We start from the raw sequence: 27,521 nt of genomic DNA, 5'->3' as shown, positions 1-27,521 counted from the left end.
ATGGACAGGATGTTGGCTTTACATTAAACACATGTGGCAGCAAGAATGCTCTTCACGTGCAGCTTGCTCACTTCGTTGAAATCCAAGGCATGCCTGGCAGGTTTGTGCCTGGTTTAGAACACTTAGAGCTCAATCACCTTTTGAAACCAGGCTGCATCTTTGCAGATGTCTTCACTTTACTAACTTTAGTCAGACATCTGCCTGTGAGAAAATGTGATGTGAGTTACAGCAGTCCACTTCAAGACATAGCTTTCAAGAATGCCATTGATTCTGAGATACACTCTGGATTTACTGACCGAGTTTGGGGCAAAAAACACAACCAGATTAAATATACTCACTGATTGTAAAATGTCTTTCCAGGAATGTTTAAATGTGAACAAGAATGTTTATTAAAAGGAAATTTGGGAATGTTAGGCTCCCTTGACAGATGGATAAGAAAGGGTAAAAAAGATTAAGTGATTCACCCAAAGCAACTCTGAAGTCTCCACTATTCTCTTGACCAGAAGACAACACTGCCTACCACGGTTTGTATGAGCGTTAAGTATGAAACTTTGCGATTAATGGCTTTGATGGAAATTAGAAGGTAAATGCACTGGGCCAAAAAGTGTTATGTATCTGTGTACCCTCTCCTGGAGGGTAGCCACCCTTTTGATGAGGTAGATGTGTTCTCTGCAGGGACTGGGGTGGATTTCCTGAAAACCTTATTTTTCAAATGAGAACGCCCTACAAATGTGGAAGATCTTTCTCTTCTTGCCCATCATCCTTGTGAGTCAAAGGAAGCTGCAAGACAGAGGCTGTTCAGAACCAAGAGACAATTTACACAGACAGGGGGACTCAGTCATAAGCCATGATGCAGGGAAAAGGGGAAGAGAGGTGTGGGTTCAGTCTCTCAGTTCATCCACTCATTTACTCCTGTTTTGTTTCCCTCAGCAAATATTCACTGCTGCTTATTTAGTACCAGGTTCTCCGCAGGGTGCAGAGGAAATGGATCAATTAAACAGCCCCTACCCTCAAGGAACACAGACATAGAAGCAAAAACTGGTAACCGTTCCTTATCTATTAATTCAACAAATATTTATTGAGTACCAAACACTGGAGAAACAGCAAGAAAGAAGTCAAACAAGGTCTCATCCTCATGGAGTTTACAAGCTAGTGGTGGGGGACACAGATATTAAACTCGTAATTGTACAGGTCATTAAGTAATTGCCATTGTGGCTACTACACAGGAGAAGTAGAGAGTGCCAGCAGTTGTCTATTACAGGGGTGGTATTGGAGAATCAGCAGGAAACCAGGAGAGAGCAGATCAGGAAGAAAGTGAGTCAGGAAGGACTCCAGAGGCAACACCTGAGCCCAGTGGGTACCAGCAGGGCTCAGATCAGAGGCAAGCCAGGCCCACCCAGAGGCTGGGCAGGTGAGACAGGAGGACAGGAAAGAGCCATCTCTCTCTCCAGGAAGTGAGAAAAGGCTTCACGAAAATGGGTGGAGGCTCTTGAAGCCATCTTTCCTCCCTTGCTTTCTTGCTGACCAAGAATAATTATTGTGTGTGCCGTGCTCTATTATGGTCATATTTACCACTGAGGTCGGTGTCATCACCCTATATACAGATGAGGAGGCCAGAGCTCAGCAGGGCGAGTGCCTGGCCCCACTTCAGATCACGGAGCCCTTGTGAGGCTGAGTTACGGCAGTCCACCTTGTGTGGCTGAGTGGGGACGGGGTCCCGGATCCGCCTCACTGCTTAGCCATAGCACTCTACTGCCCACCCTTGGCTGTGGGAGGGGAGGCCACAAATCTCACCCCTCAGCCTAATTGCCATTTAACAGATGAAGAAGAAAGGCTCCCATCACACAGGCAGTGAGGACCAGAGGGTCTCCCAGGAAGACTGCTCTTCCCGTACTGGGTGGAACACCTACTCTACTCTGCAGAGTTGGCCAGGTGGAAACCTGACCCACTAGGATATTCTATAATAGAAGTCATTGGACAGCTTGGGACTGTTTGGAGAGGCTGACTCCCCCCTGCTGGCCCCAAACTACTCAGGTAGTGAGACAAGTGGAAGGGGCACACCAGTGGGTCCTGGTGAGGGGAGCAAGAGTGAGGAAATCCCAGATAATATAATTTTTTTGTTTAAAGGATATTCGTGACTTATGTGTGTCAAAACTCTGACAGGTGCCAACAGACAATAAGCTTTGCCAGACTCGGGATTTCAAAGTGGACCTGAGCTTTGGCAGAAAGGGTCCCCTTGTGGAAGCCAGAAGAAGGAGAGGCTGGGATCAGATAACCTGGCTATCTTGACTCTCTAAGTGCTCAGGAATCTGGAATAGATAAGAAGTGGAGATTTGGGCCCTGTCTGTCCAAGAAAGGGAAGAAGAGGAAAGGAGGGAGAAGGAATTAACTTTTACAAGCACTTCTACACTATCTCAATTAACACATGACATGGAGGGGAGGCTGGAAGATGTGTTTGGCCATGTGCCTTGGAAGAAGAGAAGGCAGAACACAGATATTGGCTAACACCAGACGCCAATGTTGCATACCTCCATTATGGCAAAACCCCTCTATGACTGGATGAAATGTGACTTTTATCATTTCATAAATACTGCTAGGGAAACTGGGTAACTGGAATGAGGCCCATACATCACCCTCTAGACTCTTCTTGATTTCAAATAGGCAAAGGTAAATCATTTTAAAATGCCACAAACATCACGGGAAAACACAAACACATGCACCCTAATTGTGAAGTGACACTCTTCTAACTAAAATAAGTTAGTAGAGATTATGACACATAATCAGCTAAATGACAACAACAAAAGCAGGGCACTGGAAAAATATATGAGTTGAGTGACCCAGTGAGGTGGGGGAATAAATATAAAGCTATGAGGGAAATACCCAGTGTCCAATGGACGGATGGCTAATAACTTTTGAGACACGTGGCACAAAGTTTAAATACTAAGGAACATTTCAGTCTTTATAATCCTTAATGACACACAAATACGATTATTACAGCCAAGAAGACCCCAATTCTTACCAATAAACTTAGCAAAAATCAGTTAAAATGATGAAACCCACAGCTGGTCTGTGGGGAAACAGGAACTCACTCATGTGGGGTGTGAATCAGCCCAGTGGTCCTGAGGAAACCTGGCCTGACAAGACGATCGATGTCTTCCTATGCCTTTGGGTTCACAGACTTCACTCCTGGGGGCAGATCTCAAGGAAATAGCTCAAGAAGAATAGTAATTAGAGAGTGAGACTCTGCCCAGGTGCCTGCAGTTAGGTTACCTAAAGTTCTGTTCGGAATATTCCATTGCCACAAAAAGTTCCTGTCTGGAGTCAGACAGACAAGGGAGCTCCTCCCAAGTCTGCCATTTAGCTGTGTGACTTTAGATGACACTTAACTTCTCTGAACCTCAGTTCACTCCTTGATAAAATGGGGATATTAACAGTCCTGGGGCTGTGTATTAAAGGAGGTCATGTCTATAAAGTGTCTACACAGCGCCCTGCCCAGTGTCCAACAAAAGGTGGCCCTTGTTATTGGAAGGTGGCTACTGGACGGAGCCTGGAGAGTTCCCACTTGCGGAGGATGAGATAACATCAGGAAGTCTCAGCTTTCTAACTTGAAGAGGAGCTGATATCTTTGACTCCTAGTTTATTTTTATTACACAGTCAGAAAAAGGAAAATAAACTTCTGCCACAACTTCGCAGGAGTCCACCAAAATGTAAAGGGTGTTTACATTTCACCTTACATTTCACCTAACATAACACCTGTGTTATTTCAAAACACCTTCAAAGGGTGTTAAATTCGCCTGAAACAGGAAAATGCTGAGCGAGGCTCCCACCCCAACTCGAGTGTCAAGATTGGGTGTCTCCAAGGATCTGGAAATGCACATTTTTTTTGAGACTTGGTCTGTGACAGGAGTTTCACATCCCCAAGTTCGTTATTTTTATCTCGGCTTTGAGGGAGAGGGAATCTGCCCAAGGTCCTAAGTTAGGTGACCCGGTCCGGCAAGGTAACCACCGCACAGGTAACTGCTATGCAGCCTGGGTGAGGGGCAGGCATCCGAAGGGCTGTGAGAGAGAGGGTCTCGGAAGCGGAAGGCTGGACGCACGGTGGGTGCAGGTCCCGGGTGATGGCAGGTCGAAGGTCCTGGCCTCTCACCCATTCCGCTCCGGGAGCCCCGGGCGCGCCCCGCGGAGCAGCCCTCCTCCCGCCAGCAGGGGGCGCCGAGGAGAAGGCGGGCGGGAGGCCGTGATGCGCGGAGCTGCCGCCGTTCCCTCCCGGCGTCGGGACCAAGGCTGCCGCTCGTCCATTCGTCCGCGGCGAGACTCCCGGACACAGCCCGAGCGGGATCCCAGACTCGGAGTCCCGGAGAGAGACCCGTCCCGTGTCGCCAGCACCCCAGTCCGCGCCTGCCCGGAAGCGCCGGCGCTGAGGGGGCGGGGCCGAGAAGCGCTTCCGGGGGCGGGGGGCGCGGGCTGGGGCGGCAGCCGGAGCGGCGGGGACGGGCCTGGCGCCGGCGGCGGCGGAGGGGGCGCCGCGGGCGGGCAATGTGAGCGCGGCGCTCTCCGCAGGTGAGTCGCGCCGGCGGGGGGCGGCGGGAGGCGGGCAAGGCGCGGGCGGAGCCAGCGGGGTCGGTGGCAGCCCCTGGCCGCTGTCCGGTTCCCTCTGGGCGCGGCGGGGCGGCAGCCTCTGCGCCTGGTCAGCCCCTCGGGCCGGCGGGTGGGCGGGTGGTGCGGGTTGGAGCCGAGGCCGGGCGGGGTCGGGAAGCTCTGGGCACCTGCTCTGGTCCGGCGCGCGCCCCCAAGGGGCCAACCCGGCTTGGCCCCGGAGTCCGGGCGCTGCTGGCGGGTCTGAAGGTAGCGCTCGGCCAGCTGCCCCGGGCTCCCCAGCCTCCGCCCGGGCGTCTCGGGATCCCCCGCTTCCGGGCCCCTCGGCCCCGGGGGCGCTCCCCCTTTGTACGGGGAGGCCTGATGGTTAAGTCCCCGGGAGAGCCGGGCCGGGCCGCGGGGTCGGCCCTGCTGGTGGCTGCAACCGAGCTCCTGCCCCACGCCACGGCTTTTCTCCAGGTAAACAGGCGGCGGCGCGTCCTGCTTGGCCCTGGACGTCTCCATGGTCACTCTCGCCCTCAGACGGTCCTGCCATTACGGAGGGCTGGGCTGGCCTGGGTGTGTAAACAGTGTCCTTCTAGGCTAGGCGGCTGTGCCTTGGGGCATGAACAGTCTGGGAGTCTCAGTCTTGAGGCTTTCAGCAAGCCTCTTCCATGCTGGGCCTCAGTTTCCCCACCTGATCAGTGAGGGTTTTAGATAAGCTCTCTAAAGACCCTTCCAGCTCTATCATTCTGTGTATGTCTGAAATTGGAATGGCTGTCCCTGGTTCAAGATATTGGGCAGTTTCACCGAAGACTTTTTGCAAATGTGGACTTTTTAGCCGCTTAATACACTTGTTTTCAGACAGGGTTTAAAATGAATCCAAGAAGCGTTTCTAAACCTAACCTTATCCTAATTCATTCCTTGCTTTTGTTCCTAGTAGTAGTCAATCACATCCTGCTGAGTTTTTGCATGCAAAAATTTTTTTTGTTGTTTATATCTGCCCATTTTCTCTTTGTTCCCTAGTCAGGCCCTGTTTGCCTCACATCTGGATGATTGCAGCAGCTTTTTAGCTGGTCTCTGACTTCAGAAGTCCCCCCCACCTCTCCCATCCTTCCTTTATGCTAATGCTAAACTTAATATAGGAAGTCAAAAAAAGAGTTGAGTGTTTGCTTGCTTATTAAATGTCAAGATGCTGTTCCATGTGGTGGGGTAAAGTAGTAGGAGGCACACTTACAGCCTCCAAGCAGCTTTACACTGGGTGCTGAGACTTTACCTGTGGAAAGGTAATTGATTGATGAGACAAGCCTGTGTGCTGTAGTGTTAAGAGGAAGGAGAGATGGAGGTTACTATAGGCCAGGTGGTCAGGAAAGGCTTTGAGGGGGTGGGGTTTGAGCTGGCTGTTAAAGGATGAGTAGGGCTCAGATAGGAAAAGAAGAATCAGACCCAGTGATCCTGTGGAGTTAGTGAATAGACCAGTTTCCTTGTAGAGAAGGGTGCTCAAAGGAAGGGAATAAGGAAAGATTGGCTGGGCTAGTTCCTGAAAGAACTTGAACACTAGGCCAAAGTTGAAACTATTCTAAAGGCAGTGGTGAGAGGCAAGAGACTAGGGGTGGTTCATGATCATTTACAGGAGGGGAAGGGAGAGGCTGGGGGCCAGGAGATAAGCTAAAAGGCCACAGGTATTTATACCACTATTCAGAGCTGAGTACATCCTCTGCCTGCCACACTGCGTCCAGTCAGTGCCCACCGTGCTTTTCAAGGCTCTCCTCACCTCCTTGGACCTTATTTGCTGCTTCTCCTCCCCGTCTGTCTCCTGCAGAAGCGAGTCTGTGACTGCTTCTAGGGCGTCGCTCCTCTGGTTCCCCCTTCTGAAGTCCTGGCCTCCTTTTTCTTCTCCTCTGTGTAAATTCTCCATTTCACTTCCTTCAAGCCCCTGCTGAAGATATACTTCCTCCAGAGGGTGTTCCCTGACTGCCCTACCCCCATGCCTTTGTGGCACTCAGAATCTAAAGCACAGGATTCAGCACTTGTTTCTTGGTTACTGAACTTGCTCTTGTCCCAGCTGAAGTGGGTGTTTTTTTTGAGGGCAGTTTGTCTTAATACTTCTCTTGAAGCCCTTGTAATATCTAATACTGTAGCTGGGCTTTTGTAATAGGTATGCAAATACTTCCTAATTTTTGTTGGTAAATGACTTAAATTTTTTTGAACCCCCCCTTTTTAAAGGAGGAGCTTTTATTAGTCATCAGTTTTCTCTGTCATATATCATTTACGTCTAGAGCTGCCATTCAAGGTGGGTGTTTTCAGCTTTCATTCTTCGAGTGCAGATAACATAAAATGAATCTTTGAAACATTAAAATGTTTACTCTTGATTATGGGAAAGGAAAACATCATGTAATCCTTCAGTTGGAGGCTGTGGGGAAAGTACATCAGCTTTGGAATCAGACCGGTCTGGGTTGGAATCCCAGCAAGGCTACTTACTAGCCATGTGAACTTCGACAATTTATATAATGTCTCTGAGCCTCTGTTCTCTCATTTGTAGTATGGGGATAATAAAATCCATTTCCTAGGGTTTTGTGAGTTTTAAAGTGAAAAAAAGTATATGAAGGAGGTAGCAAAGTTTATAGCACCTAGTAACTGCTTAATATTTACATTTTCATCATCATCATCATTATTAGGTGTAAATTTATCAAGGTGGAGAAATGATAGGCTGCTGAGCCTCAGTGTATTTAGAGCTGTGTATTTCTACATGTCTGTGGATCCTACTTTTACCTTCCAGCTGAAGCACTTGTCAAAAATGTCAGTATCACGAATCTATAAGGTGTCATTATGTTTTATTCCCATTAATTTTCATCTTTCTCTAGTTTAAATTCTGCTTAATGGTTTTCAAACTTCTTAATTGTGTCCATTTAATGTTTTGTAGCTGACAAACTGCTGAATTTAGCTTAGTGAAGGTCATCAGCTGAAGGCAGTTTAATTTCTAACGGTTATTTTCTGGTTGTATTGATGGCATGGAAAACTTCATGGAAGAAAGCAATTCAAGGTGAGCTTTTCTAATCCTTTTATCTTTAGAGGTGGGACTTAATATATTTCCCAGGTCTGGTACCCCCTGAAATGCCAGCAGTAAGCAGATAAGATGCTACTCCTTGACTTTTTTGAGTTCTTTGCCCTAAGAAAGCTTATTCATTCTTTAACTGAAACAAATCTTTCTATTTCCTGATAGGATTTTAAGCATCTAATTGCCCACTTCATAGACAGAAGTAAAAAGAATGGACATTATGCAGAGAAATGGCTGCAAAGTACGAGGAATTGTAACCCCTTAATTATCACTGTGTTGGTGTAATGATACACCCTTAAATGAGAAATTTTCTTTCCACTCAAAGGTGATCAGTAAGACTCTAGCACCAGTAAAACCCCCTACTTCTCACCACTGTGCCTGGATTAAAATCTTATTCTTATGGGAGCTAAGAATTCTGGCTCTGGAGACTGTCTAATCCAGGTTCAAATCCTGGCTCAGCCAGTCATTAGTGAGTTTGGGAAAGGTTCTTAGTCTCTCTGAGTGTTTTCTCATCTGTAGAATGGGGATAGCTGCCGTGTCTATCTCATAGTGTTGTCATGAAGATTCAGTGAGCAGGTAGAGAGCTTCCTTAGTGTACAGAACACAGTTGGAGCTCAGTAACTGTTATTGCCAGTCAGGTTAAAGAGTCCATTCCTACTCTGCTAGCAAAGCTCAGAAGAAGCTTCTGATGTTCTGCACTGACTGAAAGACAGTCTCCACTGTCAAACGAAACCGCACTCTCAGAATTATTGTATCTGAGCAGACTTGGAGAATGTTAACGCCTTGGTAGGAAATCTAACAGTTTGGATAAAAATGTTCTTTCAGGCTCACATGAATTAATGCAGTAAGAACTCTAGACTTGTTTTCTTTTAAATTAGGATGAGTACTTCATGAATATCCATCACGGAATGCCATTTTATTTATTTTTTTCTTGCATTGGGTTTCAGCAGCACCAGAATGTTTCATGCAGGCCTGGTGTTATTCGGCTGCTGCTTTCTGAAGGATTAGATCGTACTTCATGACAGCTCAATTTTAGTTTTGCTCTAGACCCAGGCAGAAATACCTAGGAAAGTTATTTTTGTATCCTTGTGACTGCTGTTACCATGCCTGTTGTCCCCAGTGCTTCCATTCTGGTGTCTTTTTAATGACTTTTTGTTTGAGAATGATAAGGGATCTTCAGGTCTTCAGTGCCTGATAGAGAAAGCCTAGCTTGAGTTGTGTCTCCAGTATCAGCAAGTGACTGAAGCCAGCAGGTGCAAATCTGGGTTTGGAATCATGAGCATCTTGATGGAGAATAATGGGTACTTCCTGGTGCCTTAAACAACTTCCAAATTTGTAACCTTGCTTTCCTTTCTTGGAAGTGTCGCAGGGTATTTTTAAATGAAGTGGAGCAAATTAGAGTGTTTATGGGTTAGATGGGAGTGAACCACCTTGCTAGATTTTTCCTGCTGGTGAGACGATCCTACGTCTCTTGGGTGTTCAGCAGGAAAAGTTGAAAGCTGAGGGTGCCGCCATGGTGGCAGTCATGGATTTTGAGCCACCGGCTTGGTTTAGGTTGCTGAGAGCCTCTCTCTGCCAGACACACTGTTAGGCTCTGGGCACACAGTCCCTGCCCTCAGAGAGCTCACCACTGAGGGTGTGAGCTCAGTAGCACGGGAGGCTCAAAAAATCAGCACATCTCATTTGCTTAGGTTTTACACTTTTACTTTTGCTCTGGTTGTCATTACGGGGAAACAGTTCCAGGGTTTTACCCAAGGATTTTGTAGAGGGGATTTCAAGGCCCACGTGGGTGTTTTGCCCACATGACATTTAAGTGTCTTTTCTCATCTTTAGGTTCTCTTTAGAATGGATTTGCAGGGTGGGAAGATGGCACTGGTCTAGGTACTGGTTTTTACTGTTTGGTTTTCTTACAGCTTAACAAAAGGCACGATGCAGAATTTTATTAGTCAATGAAACGGTGCCTTAAGGAGAGGGCTAGGTGTGGATGTTTCCTCTTTTGTGAGATACCATGTTACAGTAGGAGCAAATAACTGTTCCTTCTGTTCTCAGCTGTGTTTTCTGTTTTCCCTTTTAGTAACCGCATGTTACCACATCCATCCTTGGCTAGTACAATTTTTGATTACTCCCAAATTGTGCCTATTGGACAACTCTGTTCAGAGGCCCAGTGGGCAGCCTAAACTCAGCTTGTCTGAGGCGGAACTAACTTCCAGAGTGGATAGCATCCCTCCGTCTCCAAGCCCTGTTGAGTCCTTCTTTGGACTCGTGTTCAAATTGGCTGCCACCGGAATCCAGTTTGAGATTTCCAGTCTCGTATTCAAGGCCGTCCACGTTCCCACTGTGGCATTCCTCTTTCCCTCGTCACTCCTTGTACCTGGGCCCTGGCCACTACCCCAGACACCATACATTTTTCACTCCAGTGTTCTTTGCTTCTGCCATTCCTCTGCCTAAAGTGTTCTTTCTGTTCCATTTGAAATGCAAATTCCTGTTCAAATATTTCTTCCACCATGAAGATTTTATTTATTCTCTTTGATTAAAAAAAATTCTCTTTGGTCAAAAGTAATCAGTCTTGTCATTGCTCTCATAGTTCTTTGTTTCTGCCTCTATAATTGTCTGCTTGATACAATTTGCAGCCTATCTTTCTCTAGATTCCTTGGTTTTAAAAATTATATATTTTTAGGTAAAACCCTATAACATGTCTTAAAAAAACTTTTAGTGAGAATAATACAGCTATATGATAAAAAAATTCAAAAAGTATAAAAGTCTGTTTCCCTTCCCTCTCTCCAGTCTGTAGTCCTCATTCCCAAAAGTCACCAACATTAATGGTTTCATGGGATTCCTTCCAGAATGGATACAGCAGTATATACTTGTTCTTTTAAGAAAAGTACATGAAGTGAATCACATATATACATACAGATTTTTCTATGGCTTGCTGCTTTTGGCTAAATATTAGAGCTCTTTTCCATGTAGAAGGATACAGGTCTATTTATTCTTCTTAATGGCTGGGTAGTGTTTCATTGTTGATTGGTTTTTTTGTTTGTTTGTTTGTTTTTGAACAAGTCTTCTCTGGATTTTGAGCTCGTTTCCCTCTTTTTTTTTTTTTGCTATAGCAAATAAAAATGCTCAGTGGACAGACATATCCTAATAAGCTATTGTAAGTACTGTGTATTTGTAGGCTTAATTCTTAATAGTTAATTGTGGGCCAAACGATGAATGCTTTTTACATCTTAATTGATATTACCAGATTATCCCTCAGGATTACACCTGCACACTTTAAAAATGTGTGCAGGTCTGATGGGTTATGAATGGTATCTCATTTTTTTCTTTTTGTAATTCACATGTCTTGATCATGAATAAAGCTAAACATCTTTTCATATGTTTTTGATCACTTTTTCTTTGAACTGTTAATATCTTTTGCACCTTCTTCCATAGGATTTTGTGTGTCAGTCCAAATCTGTTTGAGTTATAATATAGCCCTTTGTCAAATGTGCATGTACTTTCCCTCAATATGTCGTTTATCTTTCGGCTTGGGGGTGGATTTTTTTATTATATATTTCTATGTTGTCAGATGTATTTGTCCTTTGTGGCTTCTGGGACTTATGTCATGCTTGCAGAGGCCTCTATGACATTATTATAAATAAATTCACCCATGCTTTCTTTTAGTTATATTTTGGTGATAGTTAAGTCTTTTAAAAATAGTGTCAGAAGACTATAATGCCATTAAATGGAAAATCATAGGCCCCTCCTTACATTCCCTAGTGCTTTATAAGAAATTGTTAAATATGCAGCACCTTTGAAAACTTAGGGAGCTGTAATTTCCATTAATCGGGCGTTTTATTTTATGTGAACCTATAGTGGTCATATAGAAGAGCACGCACTACCTTTTTGCCTCATTTGCTCAAACTCAGTGGGAGGAGCCAGGTGAGAGGAGGAACAGAGTGGCGATGAACTGGCGTCTGTCCACCCTTCCCAGGATCAGCCATGTCTGTTAGATTATGGTCAGCTGGTTTCCCTGTCTTTACGAAGTGACTTTTCTAAAGCTCCTTCAGGTAAAATGTGTTTATTCTTGGTGAGCTTTGGAATCTGGATTAGGGGGTATCATTCCCTTGTTTATAGCGTTTTCAGAACGGCGTCTTGTCCTGATGCCTGGGTGTGGTCATATGTTCCGTAGCTTTTTTTGGGTGGGAGCTTGCAGAGATTTCAAGCAGCTTTACTTGCTAAGCCTTGTTGTCATATGGTCTCGCATCAGATCTTAGTTTTCTTGTCAGAGCATGCGTGCGTGTTTATTTCTAGGACCCTTCTCCTTCGCTTTGCACGTCAAGTCTGTGGGTCGAGTATCCCCGGCTGGCTTGTATGGTAATTTGGGGGACAGCACCTTTCCCCTGTGGCTCGTGCCCACACTGCCTCGCCGTGTGAGTGGCCTCCCTTCTCTGGTTGCCCGGTCTGCCTGAACTCCCCGGCATGTGGCTGTGCTTTTCCCCAACCGGGTCGCTCTTCACTCCTCGGGGTTCTGCCTTGCTCTGGCCTGTGCTGGCCTTGCTGCTGTCCTCAGTGCTTTCACACCTGGCTTCCTCGCTACGTGGTCAGTCCTGGGTAGCCCCTCACAGCCTGCTCTTGCTTTTTAAAGGCCCATCTCAGTGCTGCTTTGAATTCTCTTGAACTTGGGCTGAACATGTGTCTTGGCAGCATCTGCTCTCCATGACTCTCTTTCACCCTCGAACACCAAAAGGACCACTTACTTGAGCCCTAGATTGGTGGTTTCTAATGAATAGAGGCTTTAGCATATGAAGATAGCTGTTTATTTAAAGCAGGTAAAATCAGCCAGGGTGCAGGGCTCTGATGGGGAGGTGGGAGTAAAAGCTGTGAATATGGAAGGCATAATAGACTGCAGCTGGAGGGCCGCCTGGGACTTCTTTCTGATCATAGCCCTTCCTTCTACCGGTGACTTAGATCTAGAAAAGAGGGAGATTTTGATCTTGAAAGAGGCTACTGTGGTAAATTCCCAGAGCTGAGATTGCTCGTGCACAGGGCATGTGCGCGTGTAAGTTTGATGGATATTACTAAAATGCTCCCTTTTGCCTTTCTTCATCTCCTTCCTCCTGGCAGAGGAAGGAGTAAGAGCCCTGGGCAGTGGTAGGAGGTTGTCACCTGTCACTGTCCCTTTCCCTGGCCACCACCCTAGGGCAGGAAGGTAACCTAGGGCAAGCTTTCATTTCCTCCTGCCTTTCCCTCAACTCTCCTGCCTCCCTTACTGGTCCAGCTACTCCCCTTGGGCACATTAAACAAGGATAAGGGGTTATTGTGCAGGGGTCTAGATGGCCAGCCTTTGCAGCAGCCCTGAAGAAGTTAAGTTAGCCTCTTGGAGCCTCAGTTTCCTCACCTATCAAGTGAGGGTAATCGTACCTGCCTTCTGGTGGAAGGTCAAGAGAAGTCAGTGAAGTAATGCATATAAGGCCTTTACGACATGCCTAGCATGTATCAAGCATTCAGTAAATATTGTAATTGATGATGATGATGATGATGGGCTTTTCCAAGTAAGGGGGGAAGGCTAAGGAGCGTGGTGGGAGGTGGCAGTGATCCCCTTGGACAGTTGCTGAGGCTGGTGTGGAGGTGGCTGGACGAGTGTCAGGACGGCCCACGTCCGGGGTGGTCCTTCCCAGAACCCACTGTTGAGACCAGGGGTGGTAGAATCTCGTCAGCGGACTGTGGCAGAGGCTGTGTGTGAGGTGAGAGCTGCTTCCCGAGGGGTGAGAGCATCTCCAGTTAAAGAAACTGGAGAGCAGAAAGTCTGTGTGTCCATTGGTGGAATGAGCAGAAGAGCGTTATGAAAAAACCGGGGAGCTGACAATTTTGAACTTCCCAGAGACCCTTGCAACTGATGTCCTCTTTGTATATGTTTTTAAAAAGAAGTATTTCACATTGTTATCCAAAGTATAGTTTTAACAAACAAAACCAAAATAAGTATTGTTAAAATAAGTATTAATGGTATTGAAGAAAAATATCCAGTTTATATATACTTGTTTTTCATTAAAATATAGCAATGTAAATGTCTAGTTTGGGGATTTTTTTTGTTTACTATTGATATAATGGGACAGAAAGACCTGTGATTAATCTGCTGAATTAAAGAATACTGATTCTGAGTGAGTGAATTCTGATTCTTTAGTGAGTGGAATAAGCAAATTCATTATCGTTTTCTGAAGCAGCTGCAAAACTTAGTCTAAGTGAAAAACTAATATAAATCACTTCTCTGCATTACCAAAAATGAACTCCATTCCCATCTCTCTCTGAGTTGGGAGGAATCTGCAGTAAGCCTGTATCAAACTGCAAGACTGGGACTCTTATTTATCTTTGAGTCCCCTTTGGTTTTGTGGACGTAAGAGATTGAAATTGAACATATCCTATAAATGTAGAAAAATAAATTCCCAGTCAGTATGTCATTTAGTGATTGCAGTTAAATCTAATACTTGCAGCACATATGACAAAGGCTCGTTTTCTTAATTTGCAAAGAACTCTGACCGTTCAATAGGGAGTCAGATACGGGCAAAGGATATGGGTAGGCAGTTCAAAGACAAACTTAGACAAATTGCCATTGAAGATGAGAAAAGATGATCAACCTCATTTATAATTAAATCACGGCAAAACAGTGAGATACCACTTTTAACCTGTGAGTGTGGCGAAAGTGAAAAAGTTCAGTGTTCCTTATTGGCAGTTATGGGGGTACAGGCACTTCATGTGCTGTTGGTGAAGGGACAGGGACAGTTGCTGCCACCTTTTGGGAGGTAAGTTGGCATTATCGACGGATGTGAAAATCTAACGCAATACCCCTCTGCTAGGAGGAGCTACTATGCCTGTTTAAATGGTTTCCTGCTTTTGGTATCACCTGGGGACTGATTAAGTACTGAGTACGTGGTGGCACAGCCATCCATGGAATACTATGAAATCAGAAAAGAGGATGCAGTAGATGAGCTTGTGCTGCTGTGGACAGATTTTAAGGTACATTAAATGCTTTTTTTTTTAACATCTATATTAGAGTGTAATTGCTTTACAGTGGTGTGTTAGTTTCTGCTTTATAACAAAGTGAATCAGCTATACATATACATATATCCCCATATCCCCTCCCTCTTGCGTCTCCCTCCCACCCTCCCTATCCCACCCCTCTAGGTGGTCACAAAGCACCGAGCTGATCTCCCTGTGCTATGCAGCTGCTTCCCACTAGCTATCTATTTTACATTTGGTAGTATATATAAGTCCATGCCATTCTCTCACTTCATCCCAGCTTACCCTTTAAATACATTTTTAAAAAGCAGAGTACGGAACAGTTTATGCTGATATATGTTTATAATTTTCTCTGAAAGAACACCCAAAAACTCTTTCCAGTGATTGAGAGACACTGGAGAAGAATTTTGCTATCCATTTTACATTTTTCTGTACTATAGTTTGAAGTTTGACCATATGCATATATTTTATTTTAAAGATGAAATTAAACATTGATCTAACTTTGGTGTAGGCCCACTGACATTCCATTCAAGGGAGAAATCAAGACCCTCGAGGAACCAGTGATTAGCCCATGCTGGAAAATTGCAGAGGAGTGGAGGGTTCTGTTTGAACTTGATGTGTCTGTGAGAGGTTCTGGCTTCCTTTGCTTCAGGACCACTGGACCTGATAAGTCAGGTCTGGGTGTAGAATTGTGATTAATTATGACTTTTCCTCCTTTTATGTGACTAGGACTTAAGTTACCTGTAAATTCCCTGTGTGTCGGTCTCTGAGAAGCCTCTTATTCGAGAGTGTTGCTTGTTAGCAGCTTTAGGCAGGAGTCTCTGAATCTCATTGTCACTGCCGAGAGGACGCGTCAGTGTCAAGGAGAGGAGAATGGAGCACTTCCTTTCTCATTTTGCAGAGAAGTGGAATTCCTCTCTTAGGTGTTAATCATGGTCTTTCATTTTTCTCTTCAGTGATTTTCTTTCCAGTATAGTTCTGTACTTTTTTCTGAGAAGAAGATAAAAAGCCACACAGAAGAGGAAGACACCTCATTGTGGAGCTATTTTCAGTTTTACAGACTATTTCAGAAATGCTTTTTTTGTTTTCCTTTTTCTACTGGTTTTTGCCCAGGACTCTGTACCTTTAAAAAACTGAATCCACCTTTCTTTTGCCCTTTAATTCCAGAAGTCACTATTTACACATCCTTGTGTCCCGAAAATTCTGTAATGAATAGGTAACATTTGACCACTTGGCAGGTGCCAGGCAGTTTCTGTGTTTCTAGAAGGCAGTCTGGTGGAGTTATGAGCATGACCCCTGGAGCCAGACTAAGTTCATCTGTTAGCTCTGGGACCTTTGGCAAGTGTCTTAACTTCTTTTCTTCAGTTTCTTCATCTATAAAATGGCAGCAATCATAGTATTCCCCTAACAGAGTTGATAAGAGAATCAAATTAATTAATATGTGTAAGGTGTTTAGCACAAGATAGGTACTCATTATATGTAAGCTATTATACACATTCATTGCATGAATTTCCCTCATTCAACTATTACAGCAGTCATGTTGGGCAGTAGTTCTTCTAAGACCTTTTCTAGATACAGAGATCAAAGTTAATGGACTTGTCTGAGGTCACGTAACTATTTAAATGTTCATTGTTATTATTTTTATTAGAAAGTGGCACAACCAGGATTCATATCCAAGTCTAACTTCAAAGCCAGTTCTCTTTGTTACACCATCCTGTCCCCCTAAAAAAAGTCTCTAATAGCCAACCTTGATTGCCACGTGCCAGGCAACCGTTGTGCTAAGTGCTTCCTACATGTATTCCTTATAACAACCCATAAGGCAAAGACTATTGCTATTGATACTACCATTAAAAACAAAAAAACAAAAAAACTGAGACTTGGAAAGGTTATAAAGTACCTTGCCCAAGGTTTTACAAACGGAAAGCAGGTATCATTTGAATCCATACCCGACTCCAAATTAATGCTTCTAATGGTTATATTAGGATCTTTTCTTATCTCTTAAAAACTAGATGAGGTGCCTTAAATTTTTTCAATGTTACTTATTTTTAATAAGTAATACATTCACATAGTTTAGAAATTTTAAGAGTTCAAGGGGGCTTCCCTGGTGGTGCAGTGGTTGAGAGTCTGCCTGCCGATACAGGGGACGCGGGTTCGTGCCCCGGTCTGGGAGGATCCCGCATGCCGTGGAGCGGCTGGGCCCGTGAGCCATGGCTGTTGAGCGTGCGCATCCGGAGCCTGTGCTCCGCGACGGGAGAGGCCACAACAGTGAGAGGCCCTCGTACCGCAAAAAAAAACCCTAGATGAGGTGCCTTAAATTTTTTTAATGTTACTTATTTTTAATAAGTAATACATTCACATAGTTTAGAAATTTTAAGAGTTCAGAATGATTCAGTGAAAGCTAATGGGACTTCCAACTACCTCATCCCTGTCCCAAGAGGCTATTTGTTTTTGTGCCTCATTCTGGAAATATTTTGCTAATATTTATATATGAATATATTGACACAGTGAGGTATATATGTTTTCATAGTGCTTTATACAAATAGCATATATACTGCTCTGCATCTCAGCTTTTTCATTTAGCAATATATCATGGTGATTGTTTCATACCAGTATGAAAAGAGCTTCCTTATTCATTTTTTCTGGTTGTATAGTAGTCTTTAGTATGGACATACCATAATTTATTAGCCAGGCTCCTCTTGATGAGAATTTAGTTTGTTTCCAATCTTTTGTTATGAACTGTCCTGTAATAAATTCCTAGAGTTGAAATTGCTCAGTCATGGGGGATCGTTTGTAATTTTGCTGGATACTACCGAAATGCCCTCCAAAGTATTTGTACCATTTTATACTCACCAGCAGTGTCTATGTCAAATTATCATCTAGTAGAGATTTAAAAATACATATATTTTTGTCATTCGAAGTAATACATGTTCACTATAGAAATTTGAAAAATACAGAAAAATACAAAGAAGAAAGTTAAAACATCTTTACTCTTACATTAATGTAAATATTTTATATAATTCTTTAATATTATCTCTATGTATATTTACTATTTGTAAATACATATATACTTTTAGAAATATTATCCTGTATATTCTGTGATTACCTGATTTTTTAACAGCCTTGTTGAGGTATATAACTTACATATAAAATTGACCCATCTTAAGTATAAAATTCAGTGACTTCTAGTAAACTTAAAAAGTTGTCAAACTATCACCGTAATTCAGTTTTAGACCATTTCCATCGCCCATAAAAATCCCTCTTGTTCATTTGCAGTTGATCTGGTTTCTTGCTGTGTTCTTAAGTATTTATTCATCAAATATTTATTGAGTATCCACCATGTGCTAGTCAGTTATCTGGCAGATAGTTAATATAACAGATAAAAATTCCTGCTCTCATGGGAACTAACTTACATTTTGTGGAACTAACTTTGAATTCTTCTTTAAAGTCATTTTAGTGATGATACCGTATTCAGTATATAGCTGTATCATACTTTATAATTCCCTTATTGTTGGACATTCAGATTGTTTCCATTGTTTGCTTTGTAATTGAATATAGTTATGGATAAATTCTTGTGCCTGTATTCATGATTCTTTTTTTTTTTTTTTACAACACAGAGTGCTGAGTTGAGAGAAATTCCCATTTTAAGGCTTTTATCATATTTGCCTCCCAGAAGTATGTGAGAGCACCCCTCTTCCTATGACACTGCCAGCTGGGTTGCATTTTTAAGTCTGGGCAATTTGAGAAAGAACAATTGTGTCTTGTGTTAATTTTTATATTTTGGTTTTTTATTGATGAAGTCATTAAACATTTTATCCCTATGTTTAAAGGCAATTAAAATTTTTTTTTTTAGCATCTGTTCATATTCTTTGTTCACTTTTCAGTTGTTATATTTGGCTTTTATTGATTTGTAAGAGTTTTATACTTCCCTGCCATAGATGTTATATTTTTCATCATTTGTCTCTTTTTGTTTTTTGGTAAAAGATATTTTTTAGATGTATAAAAGTTTTACTTAAAGAGTTAAATCTCCCTTTCTTCTTCTGGTGTCTGCCTTTGTGTGCTCAGAAATGCCTTCTCTTGAAGTTATTTTTGGGTATGTTGTGAAGAAGGGATCTAACTTTATTATTATTTATTCATATTATCCAAGCAGCATCTATTTCCAGAAATCTTCCTTTTTCACTGATTGAAAATGGCCCCCAAAGGCCCATCCTGGTCTGATTTCTATCTACTTGATAGCCTCATGTGACCTCTGCCCTTGCTCCTTGTCCCAGCTGTGCCACAGTGCTCCAGTATTTCCTTCCTTCCTGACTTGGGCTCTCATCTCTTTGTGCATGTGATTCCTTCTGTCTGGAAAATTGGAACTTTCCTTGCAGCACCCCCTTGCCCCCCAATATTTGGCTAACCTTTATCATCCTTTAGGTCTCAGTTGAGATATCATTTGTTCAAATGGCCTTCTCTGACCACCCCTCCATTATGAAAGATCTCATAGCTCTTATCACAATTTACAACAAGAGAACTGTAGCTCACCCGGAGCTGTAGTGCCAGGCATACGGAAGACTCTCAGTATATATTTACGAAATGAATGAATTATAGCCTACTCATACATTTTGACATCTATATGTTTGGCTGTATTTTTCTTTTTCTAAAATTTTTTCAGTATTTCTTCTTCTAGATCTAATGTCCAGTTTCGTGGCCATGGCCCACACGTGGCTATTGAACACTTGAAGTGTAGTTATTCCAGATTGAGATGTGCTGTAAATGCAAAATACACATCACATTTTAAAGACTTGGTATGACAGACATGAAATTCTAAGAGTGTTGTGAAAATGCCAGTGACTTAGTATGAAAAAAAGAATATAAAATATCTCATTAATAACTTTCTAATATTGTTGAAATGATAATGTTTTAGATATATTGAGTTAACTTTTATATTTTTCCTTTTAAACAATATAACTGCTAGAAAACATTACACACATGGCTTGTGTTGTATTTCTATTGGACAGCAGTGTTCTAGATGAATTTTAAAATCATTTTGTCAAGTTTCTAAGAAAATACTCCATTGGGCTGCATTATATTTATAAATTAACTTGCGGAGAACATGTCCATCTTGATAGTATCAAATCTTCCTGCCAGAAGCATGATATGTGTCTTTGTTTATACATATTTTTGTCCTTATTAAAGTGTTATAGTTTTCTTCTTGTAGATCCTATTTTTTGTTTATCCCCCAGGTATTTTATAGTTTATGTTAATATTGATGCCTGTAACTTGTCATTAGCTTACCTAACCAGTTTTTTATGAATAATAATTTTTTAAATCCTTCACTTATTAGATCCTGATTCTAACAGATTTTTTTCAAGCAATTCTTTTGTGTTTTCTACGTAATCATATCTCCCTTGGATGATAATTTCACCTCCTCTTTTCTAAAGGCTATATGCCTTAATTTTCTCTTGCCTTGTTTCTTTGGCTGGAATTTCAAGAACAACATTAAGTAAAAGAAGTGATGGGCAGACAACCTTGTAGCCTTCCAGGCACTAGCAGGAATTCCTTTACAAAATTGTTTACCAGAGAGTGTGCCAGGGAATACTAATTATTTGGAATATTAATATGTGTACCTTGAGAGAAGAGTTTCATGGTTAAATGAGTTTGCAAACTGCTGAGTTAAATAGAATTCTTGTCTGTAGGACTTTGCAGATGGGTTAGTATGCTAATATGTTTTTTAATTCTTAGGAGGTAGGGATATTGAGCTTGGGGCTTGTGTTCTACTAAGTACATTTTGGGGAATGTAGGTATATTTCCTTTTTAAGGGTGATGTTGCCATTAGTTTGCAGTAGACGCTATTATATTAGGAAAATATTGTTCTATTCTTAGCTTATTAAGTATTTTTTTCCTTACTTTGAAAGTGACTTAACTTTTTAAAATGCATTTTTGGCATAGAATTGATTTGGCCATATGGTTTTTCTCCTTTGACTTATTGAGGTTGCAAATTATATTTGTGTATTTCCTAACATATAGCTGTTCTTATATTTGATCATAATATATTATTCTTTTAATAGGTTATATTTGCTAGTATTTTCTTTAGGATATTAAAGTAAGTCTGTTTAGTGAAGTCTCTTTACTTAGGTAAAGTTGACGGTCTTTATGCTGTTTGCCATATTCTAATACCAGACTTATGCCATATGAACTGAGATGCTTTAAATATTTTAGCATGCATCTAGAACAGTGTGAATGGCCTGAGGATCATTTGTGCTTTGGCACTTCTGTTTCTTTTTAATTCTGCCAATTTATGTTATTCTAAAAATATGTCCATTCCACTCGGATTTCAAATTGGTTTCAATCATAAATCTAGGATAAATAATGACACAGGATTCCTCTCTAACTAAAATGTTTTAATAAATTCTGAGGTGGTTAAGAAAAACTCTAATGTGATTTATTATCACACTGATTGATCTTTTTCTGCAAAAGTCTTAGATTTAGTTGCACATTGTCTTAAATTTTAAAATTTTGTCTCTGTGATTAAATACTGTTCTGTATTAATTACTTTTTTGTTTTCTTTGGGTTTAGTTTGTTCCTTTTCTAACCTCATAAGTGATTTCATTTATTTTTATTTTTTATTGTTTAATGATAAAATTTTTTAAGGCACTGACATTGTTAAAATTTGTTAGTTCAGAACCCTGGCATTTCATTGTGAAAAATTTCAAACATACAGAAAAGTTGAATTTTACAATAAACACCTGTATACTCAATCTAGACTCTACACTTGTTAACATTTTATTTTGTTTGCTTTATCACATATCTGTCCATCTCTTTTTGGATGCATTGTTAAAGTAAGTTGAAGATATAAGTAAACTTCATTCCTGAACCCGTACTGCAGATTTGATGTGAATTTTCTTATTTTCTAAATAACTTTATTCTTTATTGATTTTCTCTTTGATTCAGTACTTATTCAGGAGGTGTTTAAATTTCTATTGATTGGGTTTTAAAAACAAAAATATAAATGTGCGATCTAGGGCTTCCCTGGTGGCGCAATGGTTGAGAGTCCGCCTGCCGACGCAGGGGACGTGGGTTCGTGCCCCGGTCCGGGAGGATCCCACATGCCACGGAGCGGCTGGGCCCGTGCGCCATGGCCGCTGAGCCTGTGCGTCTGGAGCCTGTTGTTTTGGTCAGAGAATGCAGCCTGGGCTCTACCCACTTCTGTAGTTTTTTTTGGTTTTTTTTTGTTTGTTTTTTTTTTTTGCGGTACGCAGGCCTCTCACTGTTGTGGCCTCTCCCGTTGCGGAGCACAGGCTCCAGACGCGCAGGCTCAGTGGCCATGGCTCACGGGCCCAGCCGCTCCGCGGCATGTGGGATCTTCCCGGACCGGGGCACGAACCCGCGTCCCCTGCGTCGGCAGGCGGACTCTCAACCACTGTGCCACCAGGGAAGCCCCCCTTCTGTAGTTTTGAGGGATCAGGGCTGTGGGTTCTAGGCAGAGGGCAGCCAGCCTGTCCTGAGCACACCAGCACTCTGGCTCACTCTGTGAGCACTAGACGAGGATGATGCACTCCTGACATGTCCATCACTCTTCTTGATCCTACTGTCTAAAAACTCTTCACTGAAGGCGACCGAGCATTGCTCTATGAATTACCAACCCAAAAGGATGTAAATGTATGTAGAGCTGAAGGGGAAAAAATGCACATCAAGACAACAACTCAAACTCTAAAAAGGTTTAAGCTCCATTCAGTGTATCCAGTGTGCTGTATACTTGCAAAATACCAATTGGAAACATACAAATAAGGCAGAGCTTTTTTTTTTTTTTTTTTTTTTTTTTCCCCCGGTACGCAGGCCTCTCACTGTTGCGGCCTCTCCTGTTGCGGAGCACAGGCTCCGGACACGCAGGCCCAGAGGCCATGGCTCACGGGCCCGGCCGCTGCGCGGCATGTGGGATCTTCCCGGACCGGGGCACGAACCCGTGTCCCCTGCATCGGCAGGCGGACTCTCAACCACTGCGCCACCAGGGAAGCCCAGGCAGAGCATTTTTTTTAATGAATTTACTTCTGTTTTACAGAGTACTTCAAATCCTCAAAGGTAGGTGAAACAGAAAAATATATTTCTTAAAAAGGATACCAAGTTCTCAGTTAGAGCTAAAATGGCTCTACTGTATGTTACATGCTTTACTTTGATCAAGATATATGTCAGGTAATTAGGAGACTTGGCTAATAGATCATTAGGTTATTTAGCTTTAGGTGAATTAACCAAGGCATGAAAGACTGAAAATAAGTAAGAGGAGAAAAGAAATGCTCGGGCGGACCCTAGGAGGTATAGTAGCTACAGTGGAGGGGGTGGTGGTATTTTTGCAAGGCTGTGTTTATGCCGCTTATACTTAGTGAGGAGTCACTGGTGAATTATGAAACTCTCTCTTTCCTCAGATTACGCTTCATGTCAGTAGAAATGGACAGCAGCAGTTTTATTCAGTTTGATGTGCCCGAGTACAGCAGCACTGTTCTGAGCCAGCTAAACGAACTCCGCCTGCAAGGGAAACTATGTGACATCATTGTTCACATTCAGGGTCAGCCGTTCCGAGCCCACAAAGCAGTCCTTGCAGCCAGCTCCCCCTACTTCCGGGACCATTCAGCATTAAGTACCATGAGTGGCTTGTCAATATCAGTGATTAAAAATCCCAATGTGTTTGAACAGTTGCTTTCATTTTGTTACACTGGAAGAATGTCCTTGCAGCTGAAGGATGTTGTCAGTTTTCTGACTGCAGCCAGCTTTCTTCAGATGCAGTGTGTCATTGACAAGTGCACGCAGATCCTAGAGGGCATCCATTCAAAAATCAGTGTTGGAGATGTGGACTCCGTGACTGTCGGTGCGGAAGAGACCCCAGAGAGTCGTAATGGAGTTAAAGACGGCAGCTACTTTGCCAACCCGGTGGAGATCTCCCCTCCATACTGCCCCCAGGTGCGGCAGCCTACCACAAGCAGTGATCTTCGGATGGAGACGACACCCAGCAAAGCCTTGCGCAGCCGTGTACAGGAGGAAGGGCACTCGGACCGAGGGAGCAGTGGGAGCGTCTCTGAGTACGAGATTCAGATCGAGGGGGACCATGAGCAAGGGGACCTGCTGGGGAGGGAGAGCCAGATCACTGAGGTGAAAGTGAAGATGGAAAAGTCTGACCGTCCCAGCTGTTCCGACAGCTCCTCCCTGGGAGACGATGGCTACCACACCGAGATGGTTGATGGGGAACAAGTTGTGGCCGTGAATGTGGGCTCCTATGGTTCTGTGCTCCAGCATGCCTACTCCTACTCCCAGGCAGCTTCACAGCCAGCCGGCGTAGCTGAGGCTTTTGGAAGTTTGAGTAATTCCAGCCCATCCAGATCCATGCTGAGCTGTTTCCGAGGAGGTCGTGCCCGCCAGAAGCGGGCTCTGTCTGTCCATCTGCACAGTGATCTGCAGGGCTTGGTGCAGGGTTCCGACAGTGAAGCTATGATGAATAACCCCGGGTTTGAGAGCAGCCCCCGGGAGAGGAGTGCAAGAGGTCACTGGTACCCGTACAATGAGAGGTTGATCTGCATTTACTGTGGAAAGTCCTTCAACCAGAAGGGAAGCCTTGACAGGCACATGCGACTCCATATGGGAATCACCCCCTTTGTGTGCAAGTTCTGCGGGAAGAAGTACACGCGGAAGGACCAGCTGGAGTACCACATCCGGGGCCATACCGACGATAAACCATTCCGCTGTGAGATCTGCGGGAAGTGCTTTCCATTCCAAGGTACCCTCAACCAGCACCTGCGGAAAAACCACCCTGGCATAGCTGAAGTCAGGAGTCGCATCGAGTCCCCCGAGAGAACAGATGTGTATGTGGAACAGAAACTAGAAAACGATGCGTCAGCCTCAGAGATGGCCCTAGATTCCCGGATGGAAATTCACACGGTGTCTGATGCTCCTGATTAAGATGGTAAAGAAGTGCACCCACACAAAGCACATTAATCAATGCCTATTTGTGATTTGCTTTGTTGTAATCTTTGGTTTTCCCAACCATCTGGAAATCTCTTGGTCTCTTGGCAGTTTTTCTAAGGTTTCTGGAAGGAGCACTTCATTGTGTTTATCCTTGCCCCCGCCCTCCCTCCCTCAAGGAGCTCAAAGCCTGAAGGGCAGCGTATCCAGGGAAAACACAGGCTGACAGGATTCCTCTCTGGCTGAACTCTTCATCCACAATCTGCCAGTGATTTAGCTATGCCAACTGGTTGACCCTACATTCTCTGCCAAGAGGCATGCTCTCTCATTGTGTGCACTGGCACCAGTGCATTTCCATGGAGGGAGACTGGGATGCTGTCAGCTGATACAAATGGGTAACCTTTTCTAATTTAAAATTACTTTTAGGGGGTAGTTAGACAATTTTTATACATATATATATAATAAAGCAATTATTATATATATAGTATATATACATTCTCAAATTTGATTTTATTCTGGTTGAGGTGAATGTAAGAGGAATATATAATTTAATACCATGTGAACAGGGCTTTTGACTCTGTCTCGCCCCTACCTAATATGTTAGGGTTTTGCCCCTTTATTTCCCTTATAAAAGAATGTTAATAGGTTTTCAAATATATTAATCATTGTGTCCAAAAGCAAGCAAAGCAAATCACAGTGTTCATAGCTCTGCTTCATAACAAATACATAAACCAAATGCCATAAAATGTATTCAACTCTAGTTGGAAACCATTTGGAATTTTTGTTAGTTGTCCAGTAGGTTAAGCTGGATGACCCGTGGTGCTGACCTTTTTACATACAGTAGTGTTATATTAGTCAACCCCAAAGGAGCAGTGGTTTTCAATGTTTTTACTGGCCTATGAATCTACCTTCATTCCGTACTGTAGAAACATACATACCAGGTAACTAAATCGAATCACTCTCTACCGTGAGTTAGTACTCACACTAAAGGAAAGGGATTTGTAGTTCTGTCTACAAAATTCTCCAAGCAGTGTTGTGGTTTTTTTTCTTCTTTCTCTTTTCAAACAGCCAGTTCAGGTGCACAGCAACTTTTTCTACATGCAGTTCCCAGGGAAACTGCAGAACTTGGAATTTGTACTTTTTGTAAAGATATACTCTACGGGAATTGCAAGCAATATATCTATCTTAGTATTGTGTGAGCTGATGAGAGCCTCCGTGGCTCCCCCGCTCTCTCAGTGTTTCCTGCTTGAAGAAACCAACAGTTAAAAAGCCCTCTAAGATACTCTGTGTGTCACCAAATCTCTGTGTGTCACCATTTTTTTGGTCACGTGGTGCTATTTTTATGTTATGTATCTTTTAGGTCAGTATAGTTGTAGAAAATGTGAAATCTAATGGTAAAAGTGAATTCTAATTTTTTTCCTCTCTTGAGTTTATAGCTTGAAAAAAGACCTCAAAAGCATGTGCTGGCAAACACACTACTGTATAAAAACATACCCGAGTCCTATTTGGATAATGTTTTATTAGTACTTGAGGAAGTGTCTGCAGTTTTATATTTTGTTCACCCGTGTGCTTCTAGTATACAAAACGGGCTTTATGAGATTGCCCTGGTACTGTATACTCCGACAGAGCATAATGTTGTAAGCAGTTTGGTGGTGAGTTTGTGCTGCAGGCTGTTGGTAAGATGTCAGCACTCCAGGCTCTCTGCTTGAGAACCTTGGCCCTGAAACTCACAACTAGCGTGTCTCCACGGGAGAAGAGCCCAAACCACCTAAGAGAAAAAAGCGAAATTCAGACCAACCTCAGAGGCTAGGAGTTAAAGGAATACAGAAGTAGATGTTTGCTGGTTTTCCGTGCTTTTTTGGCTCTTAAAATACCAAGAATGGAGTTGGGGTGGGGGGTGTTTGGGGATTTTTTTTGTTTTTTTTGGGGGGAAAAATCATTCAGGCCCTTGTGTGTGATCGCCCCCGGGGGTGGTAGCTGTGCAGTAGCATCTCTTCAGCACAGGCGATCTGTTCACGCGTGAGCCGCTGCTCTCCACGTCAGTGTTACTACGTACAGACACGCGAGTCCTGCCGCTCCAAGGAGCGACTTCTGCTAACCGGGTATATAGTATGCCTTTTCCTGTCAGACTGCCTAAGTCAGGGGTCTGTTCCCTCCCTGAAGCACTTGCTCAACTCCTGTCAAAGCCGTGTGCCTCAAGGGGAGGCTGGGCCCCAAGTGTTTACCCACTTAAATATGTTCTGGGGTTTCAGGTAAATGTTTGTGATTTTTTTTTTCCTTACATAAGTTTGGTTTTGATTTTTTTTTTCCTTCAAAGAATTAAATGCAAAAAATTTGTGTTGTGATACAAATTAAGTTTGTGACAAGAAGCGCCCAAATCGAGGACATGAGAGGTCAGGCTCAGGGAAGGAGCCTCCTTTTCACTCAGGCTTGGGGCCTTCTGAGAGGTCTCCAGAGCATCCTGTGATAAACGAGACAAGTGAGGAGGGGCGGCACTTGGGGCAAGCGCCTCGAATGTCCTGGTTCTTGTCACCGTGTCCGTCTTAACCTTATTTACATGGAGTTCTTTGTATTTGTAAATTTGTTTTACTGGTTTGAGTTTACCAAAGAGTGACTTATCCAAAATTGTCTTTGACAAAAATATACATTGCTTTGATTGTACAGTTCAGGTTCAGACATTGTAATGGGACTGTTAAGGGGCAGAAAATTGATTGCGTTTCTCTCTAATAATCATGATTCCACGTTTTGCAAGTTCCACTTGCTCCCATTCATGTTGCTAACACTTTACCCTTTCCACTGCTAGCAGTGTTAAGAATGAATTCTCAAGCCATAACCCAGTACTGTAAGGTCCCACAGGGCTTCGAGGGAGGCCGCGCGCGGGCCAGCACAGAGCTGCGTGGCCTCTCTGAGCGCGCGCACTGCCGTGCTTCTCAGTGTGCAGGGCGAGGGAAAGATTCACTCCGTT

At 43.2% G+C, this 27,521-nt stretch overlaps 1 protein-coding gene across 3 annotated transcripts; it reads left to right on the top strand.

Moving 5' to 3' along the window:
• The first annotated feature begins 4,480 nt into the window (after window positions 1–4,480).
• Window positions 4,481–26,446, top strand: ZBTB34 (zinc finger and BTB domain containing 34). 3 transcript variants are annotated; one of them, XM_060101105.1, is made up of 3 exons: window positions 4,517–4,560; window positions 14,464–14,623; window positions 23,029–26,446. In XM_060101105.1, the coding sequence occupies exons 2-3, from the start codon at window positions 14,592–14,594 to the stop codon at window positions 24,551–24,553; spliced, it is 1,557 nt and encodes a 518-aa protein (XP_059957088.1). In that variant the 5' UTR covers window positions 4,517–4,560; window positions 14,464–14,591; the 3' UTR covers window positions 24,554–26,446. The 3 variants fall into 3 exon arrangements, with proteins under 3 accessions (XP_059957089.1, XP_059957088.1, XP_059957087.1); XM_060101104.1 differs by lacking the exon at window positions 4,517–4,560 and adding an exon at window positions 7,569–7,618; XM_060101106.1 differs by lacking the exon at window positions 14,464–14,623 and having other exon boundaries at window positions 4,481–4,560.
• Window positions 26,447–27,521: the final 1,075 nt, after the last annotated feature.

This window comes from Mesoplodon densirostris, chromosome 6, assembly GCF_025265405.1.
Source record: "Mesoplodon densirostris isolate mMesDen1 chromosome 6, mMesDen1 primary haplotype, whole genome shotgun sequence".
NCBI classification, from domain to species: domain Eukaryota; kingdom Metazoa; phylum Chordata; class Mammalia; order Artiodactyla; family Ziphiidae; genus Mesoplodon; species Mesoplodon densirostris.
This window is presented reverse-complemented; position numbering and strand designations above follow the sequence as displayed.